The sequence below is a fragment of the Dermacentor andersoni genome, chromosome 8, assembly GCF_023375885.2.
Source record: "Dermacentor andersoni chromosome 8, qqDerAnde1_hic_scaffold, whole genome shotgun sequence".
Lineage (NCBI taxonomy): Eukaryota > Metazoa > Arthropoda > Arachnida > Ixodida > Ixodidae > Dermacentor > Dermacentor andersoni.
The window spans coordinates 123,113,664-123,126,954 of record NC_092821.1 but is presented as its reverse complement, the minus strand read 5'-3'; the positions used below and the strand labels follow the sequence as shown (position 1 = coordinate 123,126,954).

General features: G+C 42.9%; 1 protein-coding gene across 2 annotated transcripts in view; it reads left to right on the top strand.

Annotated features, from left to right (window-relative positions):
• Nucleotides 1-13,291, top strand: part of Ca-alpha1T (Ca[2+]-channel protein alpha[[1]] subunit T) — a 410,459-nt gene that overhangs the window by 340,900 nt on the left and 56,268 nt on the right. For both annotated transcript variants that reach the window (XM_055069559.2, XM_055069558.2), the window contains exons 14-15: nucleotides 6,959-7,114; nucleotides 9,815-9,932. In XM_055069559.2, the coding sequence (XP_054925534.2) occupies nucleotides 6,959-7,114; nucleotides 9,815-9,932 (274 nt within the window). The remainder of the gene's footprint in view (nucleotides 1-6,958; nucleotides 7,115-9,814; nucleotides 9,933-13,291) is intronic.

The window sequence follows — 13,291 nt, the reverse complement described above, 5'->3', positions numbered from 1 at the left end:
ATTTGACCAAGAGGCCCAATGCAGCGATAGCACTAGAAAGAGCATACACTCATTTATGAAAATGCATTAATATGTGGCAAGCATTCAGAAATGCAGTTGAACTTTCTTGAAAGGAAGTCTCATCCGACATGGAAGTGCCTTCGTTATACATGATATTCGATATAAGCATATATTTTCCACATGCAAATATCAGCGAGAAAACATTTTGCGTTAGATCGGTATACCTGATAATTCATTGCATTCATGTTCGTTATACTGAAGCATACTTCTACTTCGCCAGGAAAGTGAGTTATTCACACAAGTGCTGATACACAAAAAGCCCAGAAAATCTGAGGAAACGTTAGAAAAATTAAGTTCCTATAGCACGTGGAGCTCAAAGCATCACTTATGCATACACTCACAATATCGCATTCCTAACGTCATAGTTGTACCATTAGCAAACGAAACTTTCAATCATTTTGCCGCTGCCCCCCCCCCCCCAAATGTTGAGTACGGTTTTCAGAAGCCTTCGAGTGTTGTTGAACGTATGATTAAGAAGACATGCTTTAAGAGGTGTTCTTCAACTTGACTGCGACCCTTGGCAGTAGAACTTATGCCTGGGCACGCTCCATTATTCTGCATTTATTTGCATCTTCTCTTCAGTGTGATGCCCCCTAGTAAGATTTGATTGTTTCAACAAACTTCAAGGGACCTCACAAAACTGTTTATTTAATCCATGACGGTTCATTCAAGTGAAATATTACCACATGCTCTTCACTGGCCTAAACAATTCTTTCAAGTGAGGTTCAATCAATTGGGTATTCACTGTGTTGCAGCTTGCTATGAACGGAACCTAATCTGTTCAGAAGCAAATCTCTGTCAAAGTTGTTAAAATACTTGAGTGGTTTATCAGAGTGTATTCTGAGCTGCCAATATGTTAACAGGAACTACATTCACAATATTAAAAGCAAAAGAAAGCTACAACGTAAATAGCTGTGTTTCATGCACAGGATCACGAACTTCATAATTAAATGATAAATTATTGATTCCGCAACCTACACAACGTGTAGTAGATGCAACCACGAACAATGGGTGACTGTGGCAAGAAGTTTCAAAAGGACAGCCTGTCTTATACTCAAAGAGTATTCGTCTGTTAACAAAAATGTGCAAAAGGTTGCCTGAAGGGATTACCGAATAGTCATCTTTCAAGCTTCAGGTTGCAGGGTTTTCACATGCTAGAGCAATGCACGGAAGTATAAGATGGTGTGATATTAGAGAGGTTTAGGGTTAGGATACGCAAGCTGCTTGCGTTGCTTAATCTGAAACTCTCTATTCAGATACAAATGCGGCCGCTAAGACCATAATGCCACAATATTTGGCCGCAATAGTAGTTTTGCCACTTCATTTACAACTGCGTGTCAATGCCACTATCCTGGCCTTTAGTGAGATATGGTCTGCACCAGTTACTTCTTGTGCAATTGGAACTGGTGAACCAGGGGGCAAACTAGAAGCTACTTTTTATTCTAAATGGGTGCTTGGTGTACTTTTATGTTAAATATGCTCTGCATTATATAGTAAATCTAAAAACAAGAAAACTGACTAGCTAATAACTGTTGTAAATTATGTTTTGAGTACAGTTGCTTTAAGGCCTACAGTCTGTGCCGATTCCTTATGCATCATTACTGCGGGCATTCATGACATCTCATTAAGTCATCTAAAAGCCGGCACTCTAAATCAATCGATTTTCTGGGCAAACATCTTCTTTAAGTTGAGATTACTTTTCTGGGATTGGAGATATGTAGCCGAATACAGAGCGTTATGTGAAAAACATCACTGGGAGGCTGTAAAAATTTAAGGAAAAGATAAAAACAGTAATTTTCTTCCTGTAGGTTAACGTCAAGTTCACCTGTCCAAGATAATTTGGTTAAATAACGGGATAAATTTGTGGCCTTACCTTTAGTTCAGGCGCTGAAGCGCAGGTTTTAGGTTTCCCTACTGCTATCTGAAGCCTAGCCACGGCCATGTTTTTTTTCACACGGATGAATGTGTGTGTGCTCTATATGTGCTGCCATATGTGTACTTGTATGTGCCTTGGCTTACGCCATCCTGTCTGTTGCCTGTTTGTTGGGCTGCTTTCCTTGGCAACGTGCTAGCTTGCCTGCAAGCCACCCGCTGCTTTGGAGACGTGTCTGCCTGTTTGCTGTCGTCTGCCTCATGACCTTGCTGCCGGCTTGGCCTTGGCTTTGTCTGCAACACCCTTTTGTCATTTCAGTTGGCACTTCTTTTAATTTCTTTGGCGCTACTTCTTTCTCTTCCTTTGCTTCTCTTTTCTCATCTTTATGATTGGTGGAAATTATTGGCATTACTCGCTTTTGCGTTGTCATTTTCTTTATTGCGTTCAAATCTGAAGCCAGCAGCTTCTTGTTGTGAAAGGTGCAAATATTGGTCTATTGACGTGATGTATTGTGCTACAAAAAAATAAGAAGCCAGCAGTATTTCTTCATCAACTCTACCACTGAGTAAATAGTAACAGACTCGAAACGGTTTCTTGTCAATTGAAATACGGAAGGATACGGAAAAGCTTAGCATCATTAAAATTTGTACGTTTCAGTATCTTAAGAACCCGAGACTTGGAAACACTCACAGCTTAGTGTTACGTTAGTCAGTAATGTGCTGAGGGTTTACCTAGAAAAGTAACATGCAAGAGCAAACACAATAACCTTGTATGAATCTCGCCTTCAGGGAGAAGTCAACACCTGTGATTCATCTTAAACATTAAAGCAATCTTGGTAAGGTGGGTGACAAGGTATTGTTTGCATCTCATAAAAGAAGTTCAGGCGGATGAGGTCGAAGTTAGAGAAGTATTTTTCCTGTATAAGTTTCCAAACACAACCTCGATCTGTCACGTTATAGTGCTGACAGGCGTAAAAACAGTTAATTTCGCCTTAGAAATGCATACTCGCGCAAACTACTACACTGATTCCATAAGTAATTCCAGTGGCGTGATACCACCTTAGATAACGTAGTCACCGACAGCCTAGGCTGTTTATTTCTGACGCAACGCATTTTTAAGTAAGAGCCTACATTCTAGAGAGTGTTCTTTTCTATCACTAAAGTAGAGTTGATGGAGAATGCGTGCACGTTGCAGCACTGGTCAGTCACTTTTCTGTTCTTCTACGCCTTGTCAAGGAAGGCAGAGGCATCGTTTCGTGGTCCGTGTCTGTGGTGGGTTTCGTGACGTGTGTCCGCTTGTGGTCTCTTGTGGAGGCGCCAGCCAGGACTTTTCTTTTCACTCTCTCTCTCTCTCTTTCTCTGTGTTTCGTGTGCAACCAATGACTTTTTTGTCTTCTGTGAGTGGCTTACAATGGCTTGTCATGGCTTTCTACTCGTGCTGATTCCATGTCATTAAACGAATCGCTGATGGACCCAATTCATCAAACGATAAAATAAAACAACAAAGGACTCGCTTGTCGAGGTTTCGCGCACAACGAGGCAAATTGTCATTTCTACTCATGATAACGTTTATTTTTGCAGCGCAACAAAAGTGAATCTTAAAGCTATTCAAATTTCGCTAAGCCATAACCTAAGACCATATTTAGCATACAACCAAGTTGAAAGCCATGACAGCTCTTGCAGGGCAGAAAGCACGTTTGCATAAAACACAGATCATTCACAGCACACAAGGTTCGAAGGATCACTGAGTTCGTGACAGAGCACTTTGTTGAGTGCGATCTCCGAGTCAGCCATTAGAGTTTATGACCCTAATAAGAGCTCCAGCAAAACATCAACAACTGCAAAGTGTCAAATAGCCAACAGGGGAAGCAAATGTTGGGCAGCTCTCGGTAAGGTCATGTTCTCTTTTTTTTTATTTTACACGCACACAGGCACTGATTGGTCCCTAGGTGGGGACGCTCTCTGTAGCTTAGCTTGTTGGATTTTCAATAGCTGCTTTAGAAAGGCAGGCGTAGCCTATATGCCACATATGCGAGTGTCTAAGTGAGTAGACTCACGCATACAGCGGCTTTGGCAAGGAAGGAACTCTGCTGCTCTTTGGCAGTAGTTCCCAGGGGAGGTCTGAGCGCCCCATGTGTACACGCAGCTGCTTGGGGATGCATTTGTTCGGCGGTAAGTTTTGCGTGCGGATGGACGAGGCGACGCTTTGCACGTGCTCCGACCTGTACAACCCAGCCGTCAAGTGCTTCTGCGACCGGAAGCATTTCAACACTTTCCTCTGGGCCACGGTCACCGTGTTCCAGGTGAGGCCCGCATTTGGGGGGCAAGATCCGTGAGTGGAGAACGCAACGCAGAGACTAGAGAGACCAGCTATAAGTGGAAGCATGATATCGCAGGCGCTAACTAACACCAGGTGGCTGGTCACGGGCCATGCTATTGCCCCCCTCTGTCTAGTTTCATATTCACATTGGTTCCCGCGTACAATGACGATCACCGAGATAGCGTTACCGAAACCGGTTTGCATGCAAGACATCAATTTTCTTTCCTAGACATTGTCGTGCAGGTCAAGAAAGGAGTAGCTTTAATCGGTTACCATAAGGCCTATGCATGCATTGTTTCGGTAGCATGGTGTTGCCCGACGTTGCAGCATCCGTTTCACACCGCAGCGGTGGCCATGCTGTAAGGCCACACAAAAAGATTTTAATGTGTTAATTAACTGAAACAGAACTTTGTAGTACACAATTTGGCCTTGATTAAACCATGGTTATCACGTGGTGTTCAGTGGACACGCCGACGACGAGCGACATCATGCCGAAAAAAAAAAGCACTGAAACGTTCACCGCAAGTTCAGTAGGATCAGCCTTTATATTCATGACTATCCTCGTACAAAAGCTTCCCTATATGTAGAAGCCTTCTAGTGATGTTATTGAAAAAACTACTTTCGAATCATATTAAGTAGCATTCATTTAAATGTCTCCACTTTTGTGTTCTTGAAGCTACTATAAGATATTTCATGCTAAGTAATGTCCAAATTATAATACTTAATATTAGTGCTTTGACTAGAAAGATTAATTGTGAACACCAGATGTGGTCACTTCTCATCATAACCTGGGAGATCACTACGTGAACAAACCTGTATGGCTCCAAGCATTCATTACATCCTTGTGCTATGGTAAAGAACATCTTGCACGTGTGTTTAGCTTTGGTTGCTAACAAATGTATGAATGAGGCGAAAAATACTTAACAAATTTCTTTAGTTTAACATTTACTTGTACAGTATGATGCACTCTTAAAGGTAACACAATACCATTACTCTGCGTTGATTTAGGGTGATAATATGACATGAAGGCCTGCAGTTTATCAGACCCTTTATTTTTCCAATAAAGTTTAAAGAACTGCTGCTGTTATGACTCCCTTATAATGATATACGCATTCCCTTTAAGAGTGTACCATGCTGTACGCATTTAGGTATTCTGTGTTCGTATTCCCTCCATCGTAACCAAACAGCGCACAGATTCACAAGTGTTGTAGTTCACCTGGTCAGATGCAGCGACATAACTTCAGAAGTACAAAGCACCTCCCTGTTTGTAGTGCAAGCTTTTCTCAGGTTGGGTTCTCTACGCAAGTTTTTCGGTCGCTGCCGATTCCTGAAAAATTCATAACCACACGTCTCAGATTGATTTGTGTAACCAAATTGATGTAATCAGATCTAGTAAGCACTGATTTGTCTCCTCTTGTGTAGCTGATGTTAGAGTCAATAAGTGGGGAATATGTGATAATTATGTATTTAGCTAGTTATGTAGTTGTTACTGTGCAACACATAAGTGAGACAGTCATCTTGCAAATGTTTTACATTCCCACAACTTAAAAACTTTGAATCGCATTCCATTAAAAGACTATTATTTGCTGTAGCCTATGAGAGAACCTTGGTTTTATAGTTTAGTCTGCATTCCTCGTGCTCATGTTGGGACAGATTTTTTTATGCTTTCGACTACTTGGTGTTTATTATCTGCACTTGATGCAGCTTTAAAATAAACATCATAATAACATGATAAATTCTACTTGTGCTAACATCTCACATGCAGCTACCTAGACCTCAGATTTGAATGTCCAAAAACATTACTAATGAATCTTAAAAGTCTTGCCCGTAATTAATTAGTGTATTCCGCAGATATACTGCTCAGCAAAACTCTATTTGGAAAGATTGGATGCGCTTTGTAGACGATCACAAGGAAGAAGACAGGACAGGCTTCCTTGTGATCGTCTACAAAGCGCATCCAATCTTTCCAAATACAATGAACCAACTTGCCCAACAACGCATTCTGCTAAGCAAAGCTCTAATAACATATTTTTGACGGGTCCACAGAAACAGAACGTAATAGCCGGGAAACTAGTTTGCAAAGTCAAGACAAACATATTGTTACATCATATTGGGCTCATTCTTGTCAACCTTATAATTACGAAAATGCAAGGCAAACCTCTATATTATGAAGACTGATAAAACGAATTATTTGATACAACAGAGCAAATATAAAACGTTTTTACAATATAGGCACGTAATGAATATGTGCTTATAACAAATATTGGATATAACAATGCTATCTTCCTGTCGGGCGTGACTTCTTCATAGTCAGGTTCAACAGTTATAGGAATGTATTAGGACGGTTTTATTATTTTTTTATTTCAAATCGGTGAGATGCCAGATATATTAAACCACTTAGCAGCTCTTCATTGACTTTCTCTCAGAAAAATCTTGGTCACGACCAAATAACGCTAACCACACAAATTCGAACGAAGGTTTTCTCTAGATAAAACGCTAGTTCTCATAACTGCTTTTATTGTGTGAAAGAGCACTGTTTTACTACCGTAGCTGCATCAAGCTGCGCACAAGTGATAGTGCACGTGGAATGCCGTGTCACGTGGCCGGCGTTGCGAAAGGCCTGAATGTGGCACAGCTAGTGAGCAGTTTGTGTTGCCGATAATCGCGTGAGCATTTTGTAAAAGCCTTTCTTTTGCTTCTGGCCAGATCCTGACTCAGGAGGACTGGAACGTTGTGCTGTTCAACGGCATGGAGAAGACCTCTCCATGGGCGGCCCTGTACTTTGTGGCGCTCATGACGTTCGGGAACTATGTCCTGTTCAATCTTCTCGTTGCTATCCTCGTCGAAGGATTCTCAGCCGAGGTGCACATCCATCCCGAGATGCTTGTCTTACCCTAATCAAAGCAAACTTGAAGCGAAGCATCCAATCAGCACAGAGAGAAATTAATGGAAAACCCAAGCTTTGACTTGTGGCCCGTGCTAGCACCTTTGTTCATAGCCTCGGTTATTGCAATGGTGGAATGTTAGGCGTAAACACGTCAGGCATATTGCAGGATGGTCACTTTGAGCTGGTAAGGCGCCATACCGCAAAAAGTGTAAATCAGACTGGATGGAGTGAAGATGATGTACGGTCATTTATTTCTTACCATCTCTATAGCAAGCGCATTCTTTTCACTGAGGTGTATTTCCTAGCGTCTTCGTTATTGACTGTAGTGCGAACTATACATGAAAGGACACTAGCAATACATGCTTTGGTAGGCTTTTTTTTTTGCCAGCGAATGCCAATACCGAGTCAAGGTTTACATGATGAGCGGTTTTCGTTTTTCATAGCACTCCGACAAAGCATTTGAAAGATTAATAGTGTCCTTTCACAGCATAATTTGGCACTGTTACGATCCCTTTTCATCAAGACTGTGAACAAGGGATTTGTATGGACCCTTGAGTTCTGGACTAAGCGGCCAAGCTACGTAAATGTTCCAAGTTTTTCGTAACTCCGGTGCCTTGTAAATTTTATCACTAGGTGTAAATCGACAGAATTTCTCCTGAGTCAATGCATTTGTGTTAAGGTATGCACTAAGCGTGGTACCACCACAGAAGGCAATTTTTATTGGCTCAGCTGTGCTCAGGTTCAACACAAACCTGGTACTTGGTGGTTGGGTTTGTTCAATTACCAAAATTGATAACATCCTAGCTTGCTGGTCTCATATATATATATATATATATATATATATATATATATATATATATATATTATATGCCCCAACCCACATCCTTAGCTCACAAATACACTAGTCGGGCAGCAGAATTAATTTTTTTCAGAGGCGAGACCATAAACACCATGTGGGCCTTTTTCTACAAGGCTCGTAAATGTTATCATTAAACGAAACCTGCCACAAAGTTCTACCTCTGTTGAAATTTGGGTGCTAGGTAATGCTGCTGTCGCCTGTGGCACAAAGCGTAAGCGCACAAAAGAAACATGAACAGGACCGCCTCTCGTCCTGCCCGACATTTCTGTGCGTGTTCGATTTGATGCAAAGGCTACAGTATTCAAGAAATGAACCGACTAGCTTACCATAATTGTTCGTGAGCGAGCAGTGCAACACTGACATATAGTACTGCATGTTGTGTACACATCATATGGTATGGCACTGAAAGCTTTCTTAAGTGCACTCTATCCTAGATAAGTAGAACACATTCATCACAGGACTAAGCATATATGCGCTCCTATATCGTGATCTTCAGAATTAGAAAGAGCTCAGTCACAGTTTGCAATACCCGTTGGCATTGGTATTGTAATGGTATTAGTACAGGTATTGAACCCAGAACCTGGTTACAATACTTGTGGCGAGTTGGAATTAAGAGAAGGTACTTTTCTGGCGTGCATTAAAGGGGCATCAAAGCGCCTTTACGTGAAAGCTGAGCAGCATGCTGAAACGGCGCGATGGCTCTGTAAAAATTTATTGCAGAACAAGTTTTTGGAATCAAACTTAAGTATAAAGAGTAACATAAAGAGCACGTAGTTTTTAATTATCCCACCCTCAACTAATCGGGTTCTCTCAGCTGTGGTGGCGCTGATGGCGATACACCCCCCCCCCCCCCCCTCCTCTGCATATCGCTCCTTTCTTCTTTCTGCGGTGCACTCATGGCAGCTATTTGAGGCTCCCGTTTGACAAAGATAACCAACAAGGGAGGATTGACGGGAATAGCGGGATGCATTAACATACGGTTGCTTCCCTGTTTTCTAGCAAATGCAGAAGGGCGTGCATGCGTGCACAAGCTTGATCTCGCGAGTAATTTGTGGTCACGATTGCTCAACGGCTGGTGTCCTTGCGTCACCGCACCCGCTGTGATGTCATTGTGAACATTGGAGAGAGAAGAGAAAAAGCAGGCGCTTCAAAAGTCGCAGGAAAGAACACACTGTAAAGAAAACTTAGCCCCCTTAGGGGCTCGTCTTGTCCCCAAACAATAGTCGTCTGTTTGCGTGCCTTTGCCTTCTTTGACACTGAGCTTCCGGTACACTGTAATATAATTTGCACCCTTGAAAGTGAATAAGGATATAAATCGGTGTATAGCTCACACACTTACACAAAAGGTATGTAAGGCTGCGAGTTATAGCCCGATTTACACCCTTATTTACATTTAAGGGTGGAAGGTTTTATACAGTGTACTTCCAGGTCGCAAGCGGCATACACGCCATCAGCGTGACATGGCAATCTTGACAGGAAAGTAACGAGCGCACAGATTTTGAGAAAGGAAACGCAGGCAAGACAGATGACGATTATTGTCTGGGAACGAGGCAAGCCTCAAGGGATGCAAACTTTGTTTAGAGAAAGTTGTCGGTTGTACAAGACTGTAGGTCTCCTGCTACGTGCAGTGGAATGCCTGCATATTCGTGGAAGCATTATCTCCAGATTGGGAACACTTTCTTGCCTTGGTCCAAGAAGTCTTCAGTGCCCTTTGATATTTGTTAGGTCACTTGGAGTGCAAACTTGTCGGGCGCATATCGTACCGGTGGCGCCGCCTACGTTGTACACCACAACTTCTGGGTATGATGGGCCGCAGGGTGACCGCAAGAAGAGCACGGAGGCTTTAAAGGACACTGCTGACACAGAGGCAGACGGCGATAAAAAGTGCGCCTCACAGGACGCTGAAGATGACCCAAAGGACAACATCATGAAAGGTACTGCATTAATCCTTTCCATATTTTTTTAAGTGAATGGCTTCCTTTAGCTCGTTTTCTGCAGTCGGTCGTTGGTAGCCGGTGGTTAGAATTCACCGCCGATCCAGAGGCATCGGCACAAAGAGCGCGTACGTGCTCGCATGCAACGGAGTTGCAGGGCGCATTCACCGCTGAACGCCAATCATTATAGTTTTTTTTTTAAATGCCCGTGCTGCTGTGCAAAATCTTTGGGGAATCTGGAGGTTTAGAGATGGCACCACGACACACATGTGATATGAATCGGCTGATACGTATAGCCACCTAATACGATCGCTACGCATGTGCTGTTTTACGGCTCTGTTCTCTACAGAATTACGCGATGAAACGGCAAGCACTAGCTACATATATTCGCTGCAACAAATATGGGCCTTCAAGCGCATCATTCCTTTAATAAAGCAAATTGATTTCTAGAAGCTTTTGGCAAATCACTTACATTGACAATCAGCTTCGATGGTTTTCGCACAATTTTTTTTAGATTTTCAGACGAAAATAGGTGTCTTTAATTTTTGGATTTTGGTTCACGAGAGTGTTAAAAATACTATCAAGCAGCTGCAATGCAATTTTCAGAAGAAGTGTTAAAACCACAAGATCATGCATGCATGTAGGTATATCTATAATGGTATGCTTTTTCGACAGGTAGTGTTTTCGCCATATCACATATGCTACAGTATTGTAGTTTTCACTCAAAGACAAACCTACACTTCATTACTGTGCCAAAACTGCAATAGCACGTAGCCACAGCTTCCTTTTAACTACTATAGCAATTATATAGCCCCTCCAGGCGAATTTTTGCCGTCGCCGTTCCTGTGATGTCCCGTATAACGTCTAATAAGAGCGTTAATCGCGCCCGCGCTCGGTATTGGATGCGAGGGAACGTACGCGACCGTGAGCCGAGAAGGATGGTGGATTGATGCACTCAGTCTTTTCGCATGCCCTAGTGTTGAAGGTCACGTGACCAAGCATGCTCTAGTGGAGGAGAGCGCGCGTGCCCTTCTACAGCCCGATCGTGGCTGTGCATCGCTGTCCGCGCGGCTGAGCACATACGCGTCCTACACGTTGAACCTTGGCGGTAAACTGCGGCGGACGCAAAGGTCAAGGGCGAGCCGAGAGGGTCAGTGGCATCATGCGCACTGTGTTCCCGCGCGCCTAGTGTGGAGGTCCCATTATTATTTCAAGTTTCCAAGACAGGTTGAGGCAAGTGGCAGCAGGAAGCACGGGCGCTCTTCGTCATGCCAGCGTTGTGACAGCAAGTGTTCGCGGTCATTGAGCGATATTTGTCCATGGGTGCCTGTGCGTGCGTCACACCGTGCTTTTAATTTAATTAGCAAGCGAATGTTTGCTGCACGTAACAATGCCGATAGAACTACAAACCTTTCTTCGTGTAGTTGCCTAGTGCTTTGCTATCGCTATCTATGTGTCCCCTTTTGGGCGAAACTGCAAATTTCTTTCTCTGCATATTCAGTTAGCACGCTGCGCCCACTTGCAACACCATGTTAGTGTGCCAGCACAGAGTGTAAGTTAACTCGTCCCACTAAAGCACACTACCGAATTGTTCAACCAACACTTTAGTGTTGCCACCTATGATCAATGTGTCCAACCAGCACTGCAAGTCTTGCCTACGTGAAAAGCTAAAAAGCTGGCCTAATCTTGAACGAGAAGCTGCATTTGTCCAAAATAGTTATCGCACTAGCACGAGTTGAGCTCAACAAGAAAATAGAATGGGTCAAAGGTTTCCAAGGTAACGGGTCACATGAGCTGTGTCCATGGTGACCACATTAGAAGAAAGGCTCTCATCAGTGTGGGTTACTTGACACAGAAAACATGAAATCTAATATGGAGCACTTCTTGGTGCTCGTTAAAAGATAAGAACAGTATCATGTCGATTCACATCAGCAAGAAGCAACAGTCTGGGAAGAGACAACAATGCCTAGATAATTGATGCGGACCATTTTCATCTGCAAGCAATGCTGAATTTCTATATTCCCTGGTTATATTTATGTTACACATCGCGTCATGTGTTCTGTGCTCTTGATGCAGTTATATTTATGAACATATTTTACACGCTATTCCTAATTGGTTGTAAAATGCCAAGCGCCAGTTGATTGATGTAGACATGTCACAAACTGGTCTTGTTAGTAAGCATCTGCTATAAGACTACTTGGGAACTATGCGAAAATACGAAACAAGATTATACGACACGAGCGCATCGGGATTGACGTGTGGCTGGGTTCCACTGCATGTTGTGTCACAATGTGATTTTTAATAGTAATGATAATTGAAAGTACGTACAGTTCGAGCAGATGGAGGCAGAGCAAGGCACAAAACAGGACGGTGTGCTAAAAACTGGTAATTTATTTCGACGCATTCTAGTCTAACTACAGAAAGCACAATGAACAAGTCATCGGAAACCGACCCTTGAAATGAACGAATTATGAAGTACTTGTGCCTGGTTTTGGCCCAAAATTTAGTCTGATTCTTTTTGCTTATTTGCCGCAAGGTACACAATAGCATAATCGAAGAAATAAATCACATCGATATTTCCTTATGCTAATCGTTTAGGTTAATGCTAGTTTTGAATGTACTTTTTCGTGTTTAATGCGATTAGCATTATTGGGAAACTTCAACCAGTTTGCGATGTGTATGTTTGTCTATCCGTATCTAACCTTTTTCACATGCCCACTGACCCAAGCTGTCTACTAGCTTGGGCCATTAACTATACGCTAGCTGCTGCCTTGCCGAGCAGAAAACGTGGCCCCCTGCCCGGCCTAGTAGAAAACTTGGGTCACTAGGTGTGGTGTAGGGTTGGCAATGTCGATGAACGATCAATCGATTAAAAGTATCCCACAAAACGATTAATGATCGTCGATGTCCACCTTCCATTTAATCGACTTAATCGATTAGACGTGTTCGACTAATCGTATGCTAGAGTTTAAAAGGAATGGCGTGAAAATTTTTAAATCGCACTAGAATGGGGAAGCACGAGCAGTGACTGTGCGGCGGTGGTAGAGCGATTGTCGACTGTTTTTTGCGAGTCCCGGGTGATGTCCAGCCGAGCGCTTCCCCTGGAGGCTTGAAATGTCCTCGCAGTTCATGGCACACTATAGAAACCCAGTCGTTGATCGTCGTGCCACTCCCAGCCCAATAAAGACGTGACACGGCATTCGCACCAGTTTGGAGAATTTATTTGGCACAGTGATTAAATTCATGTCAATTCCAGCAAATCTGTAGCTGCCGAGCTTCTATTCTCGCATGCTGCTTGTGTGGACAGCCAATTGTGTCGGTTTCCCCAAACATCTCAGCCAATTGACATTCTTTCGCTC